The sequence below is a fragment of the Equus quagga genome, chromosome 2 (genome assembly GCF_021613505.1).
Source record: "Equus quagga isolate Etosha38 chromosome 2, UCLA_HA_Equagga_1.0, whole genome shotgun sequence".
In the NCBI taxonomy this organism is placed as follows: Eukaryota; Metazoa; Chordata; class Mammalia; order Perissodactyla; family Equidae; genus Equus; species Equus quagga.
This window is the reverse complement of record NC_060268.1, coordinates 175104668-175123772: the sequence shown is the minus strand read 5'-3', so window position 1 is coordinate 175123772 and position 19105 is coordinate 175104668. Positions and strand designations below refer to the sequence as shown.

The 19105-nt window shown below is 39.8% G+C and overlaps 2 protein-coding genes across 3 annotated transcripts in view; one reads left to right on the top strand and one right to left on the bottom strand.

Annotated features, from left to right (window-relative positions):
• ACADSB (acyl-CoA dehydrogenase short/branched chain) overlaps positions 1 to 1535 on the bottom strand; it is a 49284-nt gene extending 47749 nt beyond the window's left edge. Inside the window, exon 1 of the mRNA XM_046652520.1 lies at positions 1390 to 1535. Within this exon, the coding sequence (XP_046508476.1) occupies positions 1390 to 1431 (42 nt within the window). The 5' untranslated portion in view covers positions 1432 to 1535. The remainder of the gene's footprint in view (positions 1 to 1389) is intronic.
• Positions 1536 to 1652: 117 nt separating this feature from the next.
• IKZF5 (IKAROS family zinc finger 5) lies at positions 1653 to 19099 on the top strand. Of its 2 annotated transcripts, XM_046652522.1 has the most exons (5): positions 1653 to 1798; positions 3314 to 3462; positions 10897 to 11073; positions 13149 to 13331; positions 16664 to 19099. In XM_046652522.1, exons 3-5 carry the CDS (start codon positions 10941 to 10943, stop codon positions 17605 to 17607), a joined length of 1260 nt encoding a protein of 419 aa, XP_046508478.1. In that variant the 5' UTR covers positions 1653 to 1798; positions 3314 to 3462; positions 10897 to 10940; the 3' UTR covers positions 17608 to 19099. The 2 variants fall into 2 exon arrangements, with proteins under 2 accessions (XP_046508478.1, XP_046508479.1); XM_046652523.1 differs by lacking the exon at positions 3314 to 3462 and having other exon boundaries at positions 1678 to 1798.
• The last annotated feature ends 6 nt before the right edge of the window (positions 19100 to 19105 follow it).

Genomic DNA, 19105 nt, shown 5'->3' with positions numbered 1-19105 from the left:
TTTTTTTTTGAGGAAGATCAGCCCTGAGCTAACTGCTGTTAATCCTCCTCTTTTCGCTGAGGACACTGGCCCTGAGCTCACATCCACGCCCATCTTCCTCTACTGTACATGTGGGACGCCTGCCACAGCACGGTGTGCTAAGCGGTGCCATGTCCACAGCCGGGATCTGAACCATTGAACCCCAGGCCGCCGCAGCGGAACAGGCGCACTTAACCGCTGCGCCACTGGGTCGCCCCCCTTTGCCTCCTGTGTGACATTTGCCAAGTCAACAAGTGCTCTTTCCTGAACTACCAATCTATAAAAACAAAACCAGACACTAACTTCCCTCTATTTCCAAAGAAATCTTAAAAGATGGAATTATTAATGAACTTAAATTTCTTTTTTTAATTGTGCGATTAACCGGGGTCCAACGCCTTACCAGGTACACTCACGTGTGTTGCTTAACGACAGGGACATCGTCTCAGAAATAAATCATTAGGCAATTTTGTCATTGTTGAACATCAGAACGTACTTACACAAACCTAGACAGGACAGCCTACTACACACCTAGGCTGTATGGTACTATTCTTACGGGACCACTGTCATATATGCAATCTCTTGTTGAGAAGAAACGTTAATGAGAACACCGACACAAGAGGGGTTGAAGAATCAACAGTTTGCGTCGTCGGGGCAGAGAGGAGAATTAGGTACAACAGGTGGATATTCCCGGTTTCAGCTCAAGCTCTGAGAAGCGAGACGGGAACGGGTTCCACTCTACCGCGGTGAGCTCACCCATGGAAGATGCTCGGGCCCCACTCATGGACTAAAGTGCAGAGGGAATTCGTCTGGTCGTTTTAAGTGCGACCAAGTCCGAGGTCCCTTCTGAACTTTGGAGCAGGGCCGCGGAACGGAGGACACGCATACACTCTGCTCAGAATGAGACTGTGCCTTTATTTTCACAATCTTTTGGGGCGGGGGGGGAGGAAATGTAATCGTTGAGGAATGACGGCATCGCAGAGGTGACATCTCTGCAAAATGGCTCCAAAGATCCCAGAGTCGGTGGCTCCCAGGGCCCAATGGCCTGAAAAGGAGATCTTGCAGACGTTACTCTGCAATCCCATACAAGCTGCTCGTTCTGCCAAAGAAGCTTCTAGACCAGACCTCAGCCCCCTTCTCACCAGATGCTACACTCAGCCCTCCTTACACAAGCGGAGCCGGCTCGGCCGGAGGCCTGGAGGAAGGTCAGGGTTGTGGCCGGCCCGCGGTCAAAGGTCTGAGACCGACCTGGTGGAGCGACGGAGGGCGAGCCCACGACGAGGAGGGGGCGTCGCCGTCACGTTAGGAGAAGACCCCAACGACGGGACTAACGTCTTCCCGGACCCCCAGGACGCCCGCCGCTAGCGCACTCACCAGCGCGCCGCCGCGCAACGGTCGCATTACCATTCCCTCCATCCCCGCAGCTGGTCTGGCCGCTTAGCGGATCTTTGGAATACCTTCTTCTACGCCTCCGCTCAGCGCTTCAAGGCTTGGAGGAGGGCAACGCCAAGGCCCCGCCCCCTCGGCCTCACCTCCCGCCCCCCTTGACCACGCCCCCTCGTGCCTACGGAAACCCGAGAGAGACAGATAGGATCCTCTCCGCTTTCGCTCTACGCCCTGCTCACGCGAGACCTGGGCAAGGCAGTGGGGCGGGAAGGGAACTGGAGACACAACAAACATGGCGGCGGTAGCGGCTGCGAGGGTGACGAAGACGGCGGCGGTGACGGCGACGGCAGCGGCGTTGAACAAGGCGGTGGGGGTTACTCGGTGCGGTTGTCAGGTGGTAAGTAGTAGGCTGCTCGCTCGGACGGCGGCGACATGGCTGAACAGGACCGTTAAGAAGGAGCGGCGGGAAGCAAGAGCCAGGATCGCGGCGGGCCGGCTAACCCTGCCCGAGACTCAGCCCCAGTGGAGGGTCGGGCGTGGTCGGTCGGCCTGTCGGCCGGCAGGGTCACCACCCGGGTCGTTCCTGGCCCGAGTGCGGAGGGTGCGGTGCCTGTGGCCCGGGAGCCCCGAAGGAGTGGCGCCTGGTCTACGGCGCCGTTGGGCAGGGGCTTGGAGGCTCCAGAGTCGGAAGCTGCCTCTCGCTCTGACAGGTGGTCGTGCGGGGGCCGCCCTGAGGTTTGCTCTTCACCGGGTCCCAGGGGTTGGGGGTCAGCCGAGGCGCGGGTCTCCTAGGTGTTCCGAATCCTGGTGAGGATGTCCCTTCGAATCTTAGTGAGGATACCGCCCCGACGCCGGTCCCCGGCTGCTCGTTGGGAGAAGGACTTTTAAAACCTTCGTCTTTTATCTAATGATACTGCGGGATCCATTTGTTCACTCTGTTTTGGGGAGATGTGAGGTTGGGGGAGGAGTTTGCAGCAAAGAACTGTTCAGGTTCATGCAGGGTTTAAGTCTGTTGTTAAACTGTCTGGAGTGGGAGTAGCCCAGCCATGCACCTAGTAAGTGTTCGGTAACTGTGTGACTCTGAATTGAAGTTAGGTTGGTTCCAGCTATCACTAACCACGTGGTCCGTTTAGTGTCCCCTTTATGTGTTATTCAGAAGCTGACTGAAGAGTGACAAGCTGGAGAACAAATAAAGGCTCTTTAAATTGTGAGATCTAGGGAAATTCAGTTTAGAAGAAACTAAACTTCTTTAAAACGACTTTTTAAACGTCTGGATTAACAATTTGTAAATTCCATTTAATTTTGATTTATGTCTTGCCTTCAGCACAGCTACAGATGAGTATACGTTTGGGAATTCGTTACAGCGAATTGAGATGTTTGGTATTTTTTGCCCCTAGGGGTCCAAAGTGTTTCCTAGAAAGCCCTGAGTGTTTGGGACTGCGCTAGAGAGGATAATACAGATGGGAATCAGATGTTCCCCTATTGGGTGTGCCTGGTGGGGTTTTTTTTTAACCCTTTCCCACAAATGTTTTCCTGTAGGACTGGCGCATTGTTTTTATGCCACTGTAGCTGTTCAGCAGTACTAAGCCTGATCCTTTTAGAAGTATATTAAGAGCAAATGAAATTAATAACTTGAATTTAGAAAGACATTGAAAATTTTCCAAAAAGGAAATCTTAAGAAATCCACTTGGGAAAAAAAACAATAGTCATACTACTGCATGTTACTGTTCGGTGATTCTTTGGATCTTTTGTTGGAGTGAACCTGTTGCTTTGTTCCTTATCTCTTAGCTTAATTTTCTCTTCTGGTAATGGTAAAATTGGCACAAGTTATTTTATTAGTTTATTAAGCCTGTAGATGCTAATTAAGTTTTTGTCATAAAGGTTTTGATTCGTGGTGTACTTTTCTTTGCAGACCTCTGTATGGCTTTCCAATTTTAGTTGAAATTCCCTCCATGGCCTTTTGGAGTCCCTTGGTGTGTCTCCAGAGTAAATTTTTATTACTCTACATTTCATCAATGTTGGAGTGGCAAGACAAAGGAGGAACTGATTTGGGGTGAAAAGGTTAGATTGTGACTCTTCTTTTGGATTTCTTGTAACTTGTATCAAAAATGTCCCTTTTTTGACTTCAAAGAATTTGGTTTTTTGACAGTTCTATAATCAGAGGAAATGTGTTCTAATTCTCTTTGAAGGTCCATGTTACTCTCTATACAAACCAAGCCTCATTTGTCAGACCTCTCCACTGATGTGTATTCTCTGACAGAGTAAATCTTTCAGTGATGACAATCATTAGGCTTTAAAAGTAAACACAACTGCTGAACTGCAATCACTTTATGTGGAGAGGCCTGCCTAAACCCCAAATTATTATATAAGTAAGTTACTTGTAAAGCGTTCTACCTTATGGTTAGTAACCCTTCTTGAAAATAGTAGGTAAATAAAATAGATCTTGCCATTCTCTAATCATGTTGTTCTCAGAATTTTCCCATAGCTGATAAAAAAGATAGACTTTGGGAAGAAGGTAGGGGAAGAGCCTCTTCTGGTCCTTGTATTACCTCTATTGCATAGTTGTGGTTGTTTTCTAATTCACATCATGATGCCTCTGTTCTGTGAGCTCCTGGTTAAGAGGTTGTGTGTGCATGTGTGTGTGTATTGATGAACAACTTCCCATTTATAATATGAGACTGAAGAAGAAAGATCAGAGGACCTGGTATGAATAAATCCTTTATCAAAACCAAGGAAGATCAGAGAGTAGTTTAAGTTACCTGCTTAAAGGTAAAGAGGTTTTTGTGTCTTTTGGGATACCAAAGCTTATTTCTCAAATGCTTCTTTCCTTCACTAGCGTGGGTGGCCTCTGGTTATTTTGTGAGAGCCTTATTTTTGAGCCTTGAGCAGATAATTTGGGAGAAGCTACCGGCATAAAAGTAATTTAGGTACATTCTAGCTAGTTTCTAGATAGACATGTACCTACACCCCACAGAATACCATACTAGACCCTTAGTTTAACTTCACTCAGAGTTATCACAGGGAGGACTCAATTTCTGTTGTATCATGTGGAATGATAATCATAACGTATGGGAATACTTCTCTTTGGTTGATATAATTAGATGTCAATTAGCAGAAAAAGTGGATCAGACTTGGAATACACCACCCAAATCTATAACAAAATTGGAGAACTCTTAAATATGTTTCTTTTTCTAATTACATGATTTTACACATTGAAATTTTGTGTGAGTAACTTTTTGGCTAACAAGCTCCAAGGTGTTGAATTCATGGCTAGTAGAAAAGATGTTTTTAATTAAAACATTATAGTTCGCTGATTTCATAAGATAGATTTTTATGTTATGTTTGCAAAGGTTCTTAAGTTTGTCAGTGTCTTAGAGGCATCTCTAGATAGCACTTAATTTGTGGAGTTCTTAGACTGAACTTTCAGTCCTGAGACTGATGATTACTTTATTAAAGAAAGGATAGGATAGGTTTGGATATAAAACCTTTGTTTTCTTTCAGTATCAGGGAAGCTTCTGTAGTTTCAGAATTATTGTTCTTTTTCTGTTTATTGTGCTTAGAAATACTGACTTGAGATAGAGAAAGCTGGGTTTTGAACCAAGACTCTATTCAGATTTGGGCACCTTTCATTCATGCTAGTCTGTTCCACAGACTAGAGCTCTGCAAGGGCTTGTCTGTGCATGTTCGTGTGTGTGTGTTTGTGAGAGAGCGTGTGAGAGAGAGGGGAGAGAGACAGAGGTGATGTAGGTCAAGTGGGCACAGAAATGCTTAGGGATGGAATGATGCTTAATTTTTAAATCCTTGCAGAATGTCTGAGGTTATAAACCATATCAATATAATTTAATCTCTAAGAATAGTTTTCTTTCATGTTTACAAGTTATCTTCCCTTTTTGCATTGGTATCGTTTGTTTTTGTTTTTCTTTTTTTAGTCCATCATACATTATGATTGAAAATCACACAATTTATGGCAGGGAACACAGTGAAATTTATAATGTGACAATGTGGTAATAGCCAAGACTGTCAAAATATGCCAGCCATCCTCTGTAATTAGGCTCATTTGTGTTCTTCAAATTTGAGGTGCATGTGTAAAAATATCATTTTCTTCTGCCTGCTTACTGGCAATCTCGTGCATTTTTTTTACGTTGTCACAAACCGAAGCAGTGTTATACTTTCTAATCAGGATATGGTAAGATTTTTCTTGCTTTTGAAGCCTATCAAAATATATTCAGATATTTTCCAGTGGAAACATATCAGTTTTCGTATGAACTGATTGGCAAGAAGTGATGCTGAGTTGCAGTGTAAATACTCAGATTTCTTTCTAATTAGAACTTTTATAATTTAAACACAGACACTCTGTAGGGCCTTACAGCTTTTACAATTTTAAAAAAACACTATTTCCTAGATCATCTTCTTTTTTTTTTTTTGGTCTTATATTCCCCCAATCCTTATACCTTTTACCTGTTATTTTCTTTTTTCCTTTTTATTGTGAGGGGCCTCTACCTCCAGTGCTGTGTTGAATAGCAGTAGTGGTAGAAAGCATTCCTGCCTTCTTGATTCTAAATGGGATGCATCGAAATTTTCTCCATTAATTGTAATATAGATTTTTGGAGATATCCTTTGTTAGCTTGAGGAAGTTAAAACATTATAAGTTTGAATAAATGAGTCCTCTGTAGTTTTCCTGCACCTAGTGTTGCCATTGATACTCCTGGTTCAGTCTGATTGTTTTCTTATGTGGGTGGGCTGCCTTTTCTCTCCAGAAAGTTTTATATTATTTTCTTTGTCTTTGAGGTTTTTAAATTTCACAATAGTGTGTCTAAGTGGTGTTTTATTATCATATATTCTATTTTGCATTCTATGCTCCCTTTCAATCTAAAAGGGATCTTTAATTCTGGAAATTTCTTGATCATTATTTTTAAAAAACGTTTCTGTATTTTCCTCTGTCTTTCTGGAACTCATTCTATACCTCTGTCTGCTATATTTCTTACCTTTTTTTTTCATACTATTATTTCATTATGATTTCTTTGATTATGTATGGAGACTTTTTTTTCTTTAGAAGATTGGCCCTGAGCTAATATCTGTTGCCAATCTTCGTCTTTTTTTTTTCCCCCTCCCCAAAGCCCCAGTACATAGTTGTATATGTTAGTTGTAGGTCCTTCTAGTTCTTCTGTGTGGGACACCACCAGAGCATGGCTTGAGGAGCAGCGTGTAGGTCCACGCCCAGGATCTGAACCGGTGAACACCCAGCTACCGAAGGAGAGCACTCGAACTTAACCACTCGGCCACAAGGCCAGCCCCCATTTCTTACTTTTTTATGTATATTTTTACTTTGTTCCCTAGTCCTGTGTGTTTTGAATTGTCCTTTTTTCCTTTCAACTTTTTTGAAATAGAATCTTATTATAGATTATTCTTGATCTAATTCTTAATAATTTTTTTCATTGGAGCTGACTGGCTCACTTTTTTTTTTCCCCTAACCAAAGGGCTAATTTTTTTTTCTGCTTTTTCTCCCCAAGTCCCCCCAGTACATAGTTGCGTATTTTAGTTGTGGGTCCTTCTAGTTGTAGCATGTGGGATGCCACCTCAGCATGGCCTGATGAGCTGTGCCATGTCTGCACCCAGGATCCGAACGGGTGAAACCCTGGGCTGCCAAAGCAGAACTTAACCACTCGGCCACGGGACTGGCCCCAAAAGGGCTAATTTTTAAGGACAAATAATTAGCAGGAAAAACTATAGTCACAAAACAGATAATACTACAATGATTAGGAAACGTGGAAAACCAAAGTAAACATGTAAGATGGGCAAAAGCAACTGAAACAAACTTGTTCAGAAACCAATACTAATCCTTAAGATTGAGAAAGTTGAGCCAGACTAAAGCAAGTGACTTAAAGAGGTGGCCTAAAACAGTAAAATAAGAAGAGTTGAGTTTGGGAAATTGCAAATGGTGTATATGAATTAATGAGAGACTAAGGTGGACGATGTTTGTTTCATTGTAACTAAGAAACAGATGTATAAAATGATAACATAAGAGGCTCAGTTAATGACCTTTTAGAAAAGGGAAAACACTTTGAATATGGGACAGTGAGGAATTTCTTAATCTAAAGTGTAACCATTTTTTGCTGCAAAAATAGCTACTGTTGTCTGAGAACATATCATATGCTGCACATGTGAGATACTTTACACATACATACCTGTAAAACTTAGAACAGCACTGCAGGTTGGTACTGTTATCCCATTTTACAAAATAAGAAGCTAAAGCTGAGAGAAGTCCCTGTTCAGAGTCTTACAGCTAGTGTGTTTGACCTAATGCTATAATATTCTGTTCATCCAGAGGATAGACTTCAGTAGCTTCAACCTTCTAGAAAATAGTGAAAAGGGGTAGTGATAATAATACCTTTTTGAAACCTCTTGGTAACTTCTAAGAAGGGAGGAAAGGAACTATTAACAAATGTTGCATTAAGAGTAGTAAAACAGGGCCAACCCGGTGGCGCAGCGGTTAAGTTCTCACAGTTAAGTTTGCACGTTCTGCTTCGGTGGCCCAGGGTTCGCCGGTTTGGATCCCAGGTGCGGACATGGCACCACTTGGCAAGCCATGCTGTGGCAGGCATCCCATGTATAAGGTGGAGGAAGATGGGCATGGATGTTAGCTCAGGGCCAGTCTTCCTCAGCAAAAAAAGGAGGATTGGCAGCAGTTAGCTCAGGGCTAATCTTCCTCAAAAAAAAAAAAAGAATAGTGAGAATTTGGTCACCTGCACAGCTTTATTTGGCTAAATGTGTGTGGCATAAAGACCAAATTAGATGTAAGGAGAGAGGAAGCCAAAAAATACAAAAATAAGATATATCAGTCTGGAGCCAGTAAACAGGAGTTTTGGTTTTGGTCAGAAATCAAAAACAGCACTGTGTTCTTCATTAGTTCCTAAGGATATTACTGCACTGTTGTACAATATATAATCTATAGTAGTAACGTAGTCAAGGGTTAGTGTATTTCCAGTTAAGTCAATTAAAATAGTTTTGGTTCTTAAAACGCTACTCAAGCTTTTGTTAATTGGGAAATGTGCTTTTATGGAACCCTCTCATTTCACAACCTTGCAGTTCTGCCATTGAAAACTTAGGCTGAAAAGAACCCAGAGTAGTTCAAACATTCTTAAAGAAGAAAAATATAACTTGTGGATTTAAATTACTGAAATATTAAGACTGTGTAGTATTAATGTGAGGATAGACGAAAATAGACCAGTGGAACAGAATAGAGAATCCAGAAATAGAATCACATATATATAATCACCTGATTTAGAAAGGTGATAATAGAGTCTAGTGGAGAAAGCCTGGTCTATTAAATTCGTGTTGCCAGAACAATTGGATATCTCCTTGGAAAAAAAGTATATTTTGACTCTTACCTCGCATCATATGCTAAGCTCAATTCCAGATAAAAATGTGAAAGGTGTGAAATTTCACAAGGTTGTAAACTATCATCATCTTAATAAAAAGTAAAAAAAAAAAAGTGACAGGTGAAAAAAATCATAAAGCTTTTAGAAGAAAATACAGGAGAACATCTTCAAGTAAGATGTTGGCAAGGACATAAACCCTAAATGTAAAGGAAGAAAATGGGTAAATTGGACTATATTAAGAAATTCTGCTCATCGAAAGTTACCATAAGAAAACGGAAAGGCAACTACAGAGTGGGAGAAGATACTTAAAATACACATATCTAATAAAGAACTCATATCCAGAATATGATAAAGGACTCTTACATATTAATTAGAAAAAGACAACCCAATAGAAAAATGAGCAAAAGACTTGAACAGATACTTCACTGAATATGAAGTAGAGGATATCTAAGTGGCTAATTACCATAAAAAGCACACAACTTCGTTAATTATCAAGGAAAACAGATTAAAACCAGAACAATACCACCGTACGCCCACCAGAATGGCTAAAATGAAAAAGGCAAACAATACCTGAGTGTTGGCAAGGATGTGGAGCAATAGAACTCTTGTTCACTGCTGGTAGGAGTGTAAATTGGTATAATCACTTTGAAAAACTATTTGGCATTATCTCCAGCTGAATATGTGCATACCCTGTGACCTAGCAATTTCAGAGCCCTTGAGGCACAGGCAGAGTAGCTCTGGAAGGGGCACGAGGGGACTCCTGGGATGCAGGTAGCCTTGCTGTTTCTTGATGTTGCTGCTTATTTCATGGATATGTTCACTTTGTGATAATTCACCAACCTCTACCCTTAGAATTTATGTGCTCTTCTGTGTGTATGCTATGCTTCAAGAAGAAGTTAAGCATACATGCTGAGAAGTGACAAATCTTTAGCTTTATGAGAACTTTTTTAGATAGAAAATTACTCATTAAATAGAGTTTAGGAAAGGATATTTTTAGCATAAGACATATTTAAGAAAACTATACAGTTGCATAAAAATATTTTTACTAGAAGAAAAGACATTTTGTCTCCTGGGTGTTAGACTTTCTCATCTTGTTCTTACTAGAAAACTTTCTGGTTATTTGATTTGTGAAATTGGGCCATAAACCTACGTGAGGACCAGTTTAGTTTGTGATTACAAAATCTCACTTGAGACTTCCCTTCTGTACATCAGCATCAGGGATTTTTTCCTTTCGTAATTTTACCCCCCATTCTTAGAGTTAATGGGATGACGAGTGGTGGTGGAGGTGGTGATTTGGATTTTGAGGGCAGGGGTCGGTAAACCACAGCCTGTAGGCCAAACCTAGCTCTGTGTCTGTTTTTGTAAAGCTGTGTTGGAACACAGTCATACTCATTTGCTTACGTATTGTCTGTGGCTGTTTTTAGATACAATGACAAAATTGAGTAGTTATGACAGAGACTGCATAACCTGTAAAGCCTAAAATATGTACTATCAGGCCTTTTAGAGAAAAGGTTTGCCACCCCCTCTTCTAGATCACCTTTTCTAGATTTTTCATTCATGTGAACCCTATGATTTAAGAGACTTTGCTGTTCCATATGGTAGTCACTAGCCGTATTTGGCTATTTCAATTGAAATAAAGTAAAAATTTAAAACTCGGGTCATTTGTATTAGCCACACTTCAAGTGCTCAGTAGCTACATGTGGCTAGTAGCAGCTGTATTGGACAACACAGATATGCAGCATGTCCATCATCCAGAAAATTCTCTGACAGCCCTGATTAAGCCACTTGGTTTCTTTACTGTCTCCTTCATTGATAATCCTTGCTGATGTACCTATTTCTTTCATCTGGACTTTTCTCTTTTTTCTGTCTTTGTAATTTCTTTCCATCCTGTAAGACTAAGTTTGAATCCAGTTTATTTAAATGTTAAATATATTAATGTTTCAACGTTTTGTATATGTCTTATTTAGTTCACCAGGAAGAGTATAAGATATTTAAAGGCTCTGTTCTCTGTTGCTTTGTTTAGTGCCTTGCACATAATAATCTTTGCTACTGTGGTTGTTTTAATATGTACTGAATCTCCTTAAATAGTGTAAAATTATTTGTTTTTTTTCCTTAGGTATAACAAACTGTAAACTTCAAAAAAAAAAAAGAAAAACAAAGATGGGTGAAAAGAAACCAGAGCCTTTGGATTTTGTGAAAGATTTCCAGGAATACCTGACTCAGCAGACCCATCATGTGAACATGATTTCTGGATCAGTTAGTGGGGACAAAGAAGCAGAGGCTCTTCAGGGAGGTAGGCTCATCTTAAAACTATCACATAATTCACTTTTCATAAGTGTATTAGTGTTTGTGTGTAGTGATCCATATTATGAAGGCCACTATTCACAAATGTGAATCATTCCATTTTTTTCCTAGAAAGATACAGGGCAGTTTTTTTTCCTTCTTTAAACACGTCAGATTTTCACTGAGGGAGAATGAAGCTCCCCAAGGGCGTAACATAGTCTAGAGATGCATTATGGTCTTGTCGGAAAGTTAGGGGTTCTAAATACCTTTCCCTTCCTCCAGGTTCTGTTAGCTAACAGTAGACACAAGGGAGTCAGGCATCACCTTCCTTCACTACACAAAGGATTCGGCCATGAGGAAATCTGGGTTAGACCTGAGACAAAATAGGAGTTTCTGTTTCTTCTCTCTTAAATGAAGGAAGGGCTGACCATGTTTACCTATCTAGGAGGAGAAACTAGAATAGAGAAAGCAGCGACCCGCTTGAGCCTGCCGCAAATAGACTTTGTCTAGTTTGCTTAGCACACAGGTTGGAATCTGTTCCTGAACCTAGCTCAGGGGTCAGCAAACTACAGTCTATGGGTCTGATCTGGACCGCTAACAGTTTTTGTATTAACTACAAGGTAAGAGTGGTTCCTATATTTAAAAATGGTTGGAAAAAAAATCAAAAGAAGAACGTCATTATGTGTGAAAATTATATGAAATGCACATTTCAGCATCCATAAATCAAGTTTTATTGAAACATCATCACACTTGCTTGTTTACATTTCTATAGCTGTTTTTGTGCTACAACAGCAGAGGTGAGTAATTGTGATAGAGACCATGTGACCCACAAAGCCTAAAATATTTATTACCTGATCCTAATAGGAAAAGTTTGCTCACCCCTGCCCCTGACCCAGATGGTCTGTGGCCTTGTAGTCCACGGCCGAGCAGAAGAGACCAGGCATCACCTGGGAGCTTGTTAGAAGTGCAAAATGTCAGGCCCCACCCCAGATCTACTGAATCAGAATCTGTATTTTAATAAGCTCCCCAAGTGATTAATATGCATGTTAAATTTTGACAGTCACTGGCTTGGGAAAGCAATGGGAGACAGGGAGACACTGAGCCTTGTTGTCCCTCCAGTGCAGTGTCACTGTTGGATATTGGACTTGCACCAACCAGCAAAATCACTTCTCTTCTGGTGAGGGGTGGAGGAAAGAGTGGAGCAGGGGCCTTGAATTGTTCACACCAGCACTGTCGCCTCCTGGAGATGGAGTAGAGGTGCTTTTCCCATGAAGCTGTAGGAATAAAAATGTCCCTCCTAACAACCTAGTGTACAGATTCCTGGACTGAGATTCAGGAGACCAGGGTTGTAGTCCCCACCGTGTGCTGGTTTTCCTGATGGTGAGCACTTGGCCCTTCAGTTTCTTTATCTATACAAAGAAGTCGTCAGGTTAGATTAAAGCAAAGAGCCAAACAAACATCTTTTAGCTCTCAAATTCTTACAGTTTTAACATTCAGAGTATGTGCTTAATTGGAATTTTAAGATCCTAAATGCAACCCAGAATTTAGAATAGATGTATAAACTGAGTGGAACAGTGCAGAACATTAATTGCTTTAGACAAAAGTAAAGAGAGTTAGAATTTTAGGTGATATTGTGTCTGCCAATTATAATATTTGTAGAAATGACTAGAATCTTAAACACGTGTGTTACAACTAGAATATACAGCTATATAGACCAGGGGGCTTTGGAGAGAAGAAGAAAAAAAAAAAGTGTGTAATTATGCCTTCACTATTTACTCCCTTCTGTTTCCTTACCCGTCAAATAAGGATTATACCCTGTTCACTTCTTCAAAAGCATGTTGAGGACTGATGAAATTTATTTGTAAGTAACTTGAGATCTCCATATAAAAGGTTGTCAAAAACAGAATATAATAACTGCTTTTGTATAGAATTAACCTCAGTTCAGAAAGTCTGTATTATTTTATGAATTTAACTTTTGTGCTAAGTAAACTGTCAATTTATGAAAGATTTTCTACCACTGGACTAAAATGCTACATTGAGTTGATTCTGAGATGTGTAATTTCTTTTGCTATACTCTGTTTATAGCTGGAACAGATGGTGATCAGAATGGACTTGATCACCCATCTGTTGAAGTTTCCCTGGATGAAAACTCAGGAATGTTAGTAGACGGGTTTGAAAGGACCTTTGATGGGAAGCTCAAGTGTCGGTACTGCAACTATGCCAGCAAAGGAACAGCCCGGCTTATCGAACATATTAGAATCCACACAGGTAACAGAGATATGACTGGAGAGGGCATTTCTTTAGGGGCAGGAGAGGGGCCAAGGAGGGCGGGTTGATCTGCCGTATAAGTAGTCAGAGAGTTTGAAATAGGGGTTGATACAAAATTTGAATAAATAGGGAAGTTACTAGGTTTTTACAAAGCAATAGTGTAACAACATAAGCAGGAAGTGAGGCTCTTGTAGAGCTTCCCCTTCCTTAGCCGTCTTTCTTCTTGATCCAGATAATCTCTTAACATCTATCTGTTTCTCTCAACACCTCTCTGCTTGTCAGGCTGGGCAGGTTAATGCTGAAGACTGTATGAAGTGGTAAAATGTTTTTTTCTTTATTCTTACTAATTACTTTTCAATTGCAGACTGGGGAAAAGGTTTCAATACAGTTGCAGACAACACTGCTAATCCTCAGGTCTCCCCCTAGCCATCCCTTCTGTAAACAGGGTAACTAACTGCACCTATAGTTACCGTAGTTAGCTAACTACGCCCTGCCCTGGCCCAAGACCAGGTCAGGTGTCCCTCCTGTGTGGCCCATGGCTTCCCATGTTGAGTTGCAGTGGCCTGAAAACCTCCTGAGGACAGGAATTGTGTCAGGGCCATCTTTGTGCCCCCAGAGCCTAACAGAGCATCTGACACAGGTACTCAGTACTTGTTAAATAAAAGACTCCAAATCTTGTATTCCAAATATTTATTTTACATATTTGTGCCATCTTCAACTAACAGCACTAACTAAAATTGTCCATCCTGGCAACTGAAGAGGAGAGGAGGAAGGCAGAGGTGAAGTGCTGACAATTTTGAAAGGATACTTTGCAAAACTCATACCTGGACTAGGAAGCCCGTTTCACTTTTGAGCTTTTTATTTAATATAAGGACATTTTTAGAAAAGTTTTTTGTATTTTGTTTTCCTGAGAGGGGCTACTAATGTGTGTGTGTGTGTGTGTGTGTGTGTGTGTGTGTGTGTGTGTCTGAAGGTGTATGAAGAAGTGTTCATCAATAGATGTGTATATGAACATATAACTCTAGGGCATATTTTTGATGAAATCATTATGTAGAAAATATTATTGTCAGTTGTGCTGTTTCTTCTTTCCCCAAATGCCAGTTGAAGCCATAACAATTTTTACCCTATATTGATGAATAGACTATATCTGTATGTCTCAAATTGTTGCTAATGAGTTCTTAAGCTTTATTTAAGCTTGCAGATTTCTTTACAATTGTTTTTTTTTTAAAGATTTTATTTTTCCTTTTTCTCCCCAAAGTCCCCTGGTACATAGTTGTGTATTTTTAGATGTGGATCCTTCTAGTTGTGGCATGTGGAATGCCACCTCATCATGGCTTGATGAGCGGTGCCATGTCCACGCCCAGGATTCGAATTGACAAAACCCTGGGCTGCCAAAGTGAAGCATGAGAACTTAACCACTTGGCCACGGGGCCAGCCCTCTTTACAAATTTTAATGCTTTTGGGCAAATGTGAATTTCTGAAAAGCATTTTGTTTATTTATTTATTTATTTACTTTTTAAGAACTGTCATCATAATTTAAGCCTTTAATTAGCATTCAGAATCAATAGAGATATTTTTCCAAATTCCTGGCCAGAACACAGTAAGTGATTTATATATTTTTAGTTAAGCACTCTTTGCGTGTGGTAAAAACATTTTATTTTATTTTTTTATTGTGGTAATGTTGGTTTATAACATATAAATTTCAGGTGTACATCATTATATAGTTTGATTTCTATGTAGATCACATAATGTTTACCACCCAAAGACTAATTACAATCCATCACCACACACATATGTCTAATCACCCCATCCCCTCTAGTAACCACCAATCTAATCTATTTCTATGTGTGTGTTTGTCATTTTTATCTTCTACTTATGAGTGAAGTCATGTGGTATTTGACTTTTTCCCCTCTGACTTATTTCATTAGCAAAATACCCTCAAGGTCCATCCATGTTGTCACAAATGGCGGAATTTCATCCTTATGGCTGAGTAGTATTCTATTGTATATATACCACATCTTCCTTATCCATTCATCCCTTGATGGGCACCTAGGTTGTTTCCAAGTCTTGGCTATTGTGAATAATGCCACGATGAACACAGGGGTGCATGTATCTTTATGCATTTGTGTTTTCATGTTCTTTGGAAAAATACCCAGCAGTTGAATAGCTGGATCATATGATAGATCTATTCTTAATTTTTTGAAGAATCTCCATACTGTTTTCCATAGTGGCTGCACACTTTGCACTCCCACCAGCAGTGTATGAGGGTTCCCTTCTCTCCACATCCTCTCCAACACTTATTGTTTCCTGTCTTGTTAATTATAGCCATTCTGATGGGAGTGAGGTGATATCTCATTGTAGTTTTGATTTGCATTTCCCTGATAGTTAATGATGTTGGACATTTTTTCATGTGCCTGTTGGCCATCTGTATATCTTCTTTGGAGAAATGTCCATTCAGATCTTTTGCCCATTTATTAATTGGATGGTTAGTTTTTTTATTGTTGAGATGTATGAGTTCTTTGTATATTTTGGATATTAACCCCTTATCAGATATATGGATTGCAAATAGCTTCTCCCAATTGTTAGGTTGTCTTTTCATCTTGATGGTTTCCTTTGCTGTGCAAAAGGTTTTTAGTTTAATCTAGTCTCATTTGTTTATTTATTCTGTTGTTTCCCTTGCCCAGTCAGACGTGGTACTTGAAAATATGCTGCTAAGACCGATGTTGAAGAGAGTACTGCCTATGTTTTCTTCTAGAAGTTTAATGGTTTCAGGTCTTATATTCAACTTTTTAATCCATTTTGAGTTAATTTTTGTGTATGATGGAAGATAATGGTCTACTTTCATTCTTTTGCATGTGGCTGTCCAGTTTTCCCAACACCATTTATTGAAGTGACTTTCCTTTCGCCATTCTATGTTCTTGGCTCCCTTGTTGAACATTAACTGTCCGTAGATGTGCGGGGTTTTTTCTGGGCTCTTGATTCTGTTCCGTTGGTCTGTGTGTCTGTTTTTGTGCCAGTACCATGCTGTTTTGGTTACTATAGCTTTGTAGAATATTTTGAAATCAAGGAGTGTGATACCTCCAGCTTTGTTCTTTTTTCTCAGGATTCCTTTGGCTATTCAGGGTCTTTGGTTGTTCCATATAAATTTTAGAATTCTTTGTTGTATTTCTGTGAAAAATGTCCTTGAAACTTTGATAAGGATTGCATTGAATCTGTAGATTGGAAAAGCATTTTATTTTTGATCAATTTCTAAATCTAACAAATGGACAAAACATGAAACTTAGAAATGAGCTACTCTCGCAGTTGTTTCCCCATTTTTTCTTTTTAAACAGGTGAGAAACCTCATAGATGTCACTTATGTCCATTTGCATCTGCTTATGAGCGTCATCTGGAAGCCCATATGCGTTCCCATACAGGAGAAAAACCATACAAATGTGAATTATGTTCCTTCCGCTGCAGTGATCGAAGTAACCTGTCCCATCATCGAAGGCGCAAGCATAAAATGGTACCAATTAAAGGTACTAGGTCTTCCTTAAGCAGCAAGAAAATGTGGGGAGTTTTACAGAAGAAAACAAGCAATCTGGGCTATAGCAGAAGAGCACTAATCAACTTAAGTCCACCTTCTATGGTGGTTCAGAAGCCAGACTACCTTAATGATTTTACCCATGAAATCCCAACTATCCAGACTGACTCCTATGAAAGTATGGCGAAAACCACATCAACTGGTGGCCTGCCAAGGGATCCCCAAGAACTCATGGTTGACAACCCTTTAAATCAGCTCTCAACTCTAGCAGGACAGTTGTCCAGTTTGCCACCTGAAAACCAAAACCCCGCATCCCCTGATGTAGTTCCCTGCCCCGACGAGAAGCCTTTCCTGATGCAGCAGCCCTCTGCCCAAGCAGGAGTTTCTGCCGTGTCCGCAAGTATTCCTCAGAGCTCCTCTCCCACAAGCCCCGAACCTCGGCCATCACATGGTCAAAGGAACTATAGTCCAGTGGCAGGACCGAGCAGTGAGCCAAGTGCCCACACGAGTACTCCTAGCATAGGAAACAGCCAGCCAAGCACTCCAGCTCCCACCCTGCCCGTCCAGGACCCGCAGCTTCTGCACCACTGCCAGCACTGTGACATGTACTTTGCTGACAACATTCTTTACACTATTCATATGGGATGTCATGGGTATGAAAATCCTTTTCAGTGTAACATATGTGGATGCAAATGTAAAAACAAGTATGATTTTGCCTGTCATTTTGCAAGAGGGCAGCATAACCAACACTGATTGAAAACAATCACATTATGCTTTAGTTAGTTTTACCTTTTTGTGTTTTGTAGTTTTGCTTATTGTTTTTTTCAGCGGGGGTTGGGTGGGTCTCATCCTTAGCAAGCTGTCTGCTAATTTAAAGTTTATATATTATATTTATAGAATATAAATTTGACAGTGGAATCAAAATTTTCTCCTTTTTCTCATAAAAATCTGTCAGAGTCATTTATGTATTAGAACAGTTAGGCACATTGGTGTCTGTTTTTCCCTTTCATTTAGACATTTGAGAATTTGAGTGCAATCATAATCTTACAGGGGTTCATTTAAATTTCCCACATTTATGGTCCATGAAAACTTCAAGGCTGATCAATACTCTTGATATTTCAGTATATACATTGCAACTAGATGTTATTTCTACCTTATTTCAAAATGGTAGAATAAATCACTTTCTCTTACAAAATCTGTTACAGCTGATTTCAGTGTTTAGTAGAGGAATTGTGTTTAAAATTGCTCTTAATTGAAATGCTATTTAGTTTACATAGCTTAAGTTGAATCAGTAGTTTGATTTCAACTGATAATAGTACAGCTATTTCACTGTAGTAAATTTTTTCCAAAGGGGAAATGTAAAACAGTTAATTCTTTTTAAATTAAAGTTATAAAAATATGGGGTAAAAGTTCTGAAATGAAACTTAAGACTTTACATTGAAAAACGGGGATTAATTTGTATTAAAATACCTGTTTATTCAATTTCTAATGTAAACACATCAATTTTCCATTGGACTCTTTTTATTATACTTCTAGTTTATTATAAAAACCAGAGGCAAATACATGAGAACGCTAGACATATCAGAAGATTATCTATGAAGATGCCTTTCTTTCTTTTAATTTGAACCTTTTGTTAAAATCCTTCATTCTGATGCCCTTAGTGTCAGATGAGGTTGATAACTATACTGAGAATCTGTTATTCCTCCTATTCCTTTGATGACCAAAGAGGTACAGTGCAAGTCATCCATCTTATTCCTAGGAATAAGTCCTTCAGAAAACATCTCTGAAATTTCCTTTTCCTGCCTTCTATTTGTTGCCCATAATTTCCAAGAAAAGGTGGGTATAGAAACACATGGAAAATGTGATGGTGAGGTAATGTTTAGAAAAATGAGAACATATGTCCAAAATGAATTCTGGTCTCCTCTTCAGAATTGGCCATTTAAAATATTTTCTGTGAGTTCAAGTTGTAATGCTTATTTGCAGTTTTACTAGTTTTTCATGTACAGTGACAAAACTATATGGAAACTGTGACTGAATTTGTCGCCTTGGTAGGAAAGGATAAAAAAGTGTGAAAATAGATATAAAATTCATTTAAACATGATATTTAACTTGTTTACAAAAATAAGACCTGCTAAATAAATCTAGAATAATTAATTTTAAATAGAAGGCTATTGTTTTTATATTGTGTAATAACTAGCTTATTCTGAAGAGAGCTTGGTCAAACAATAAAATATATTGTTACTAACTGTTG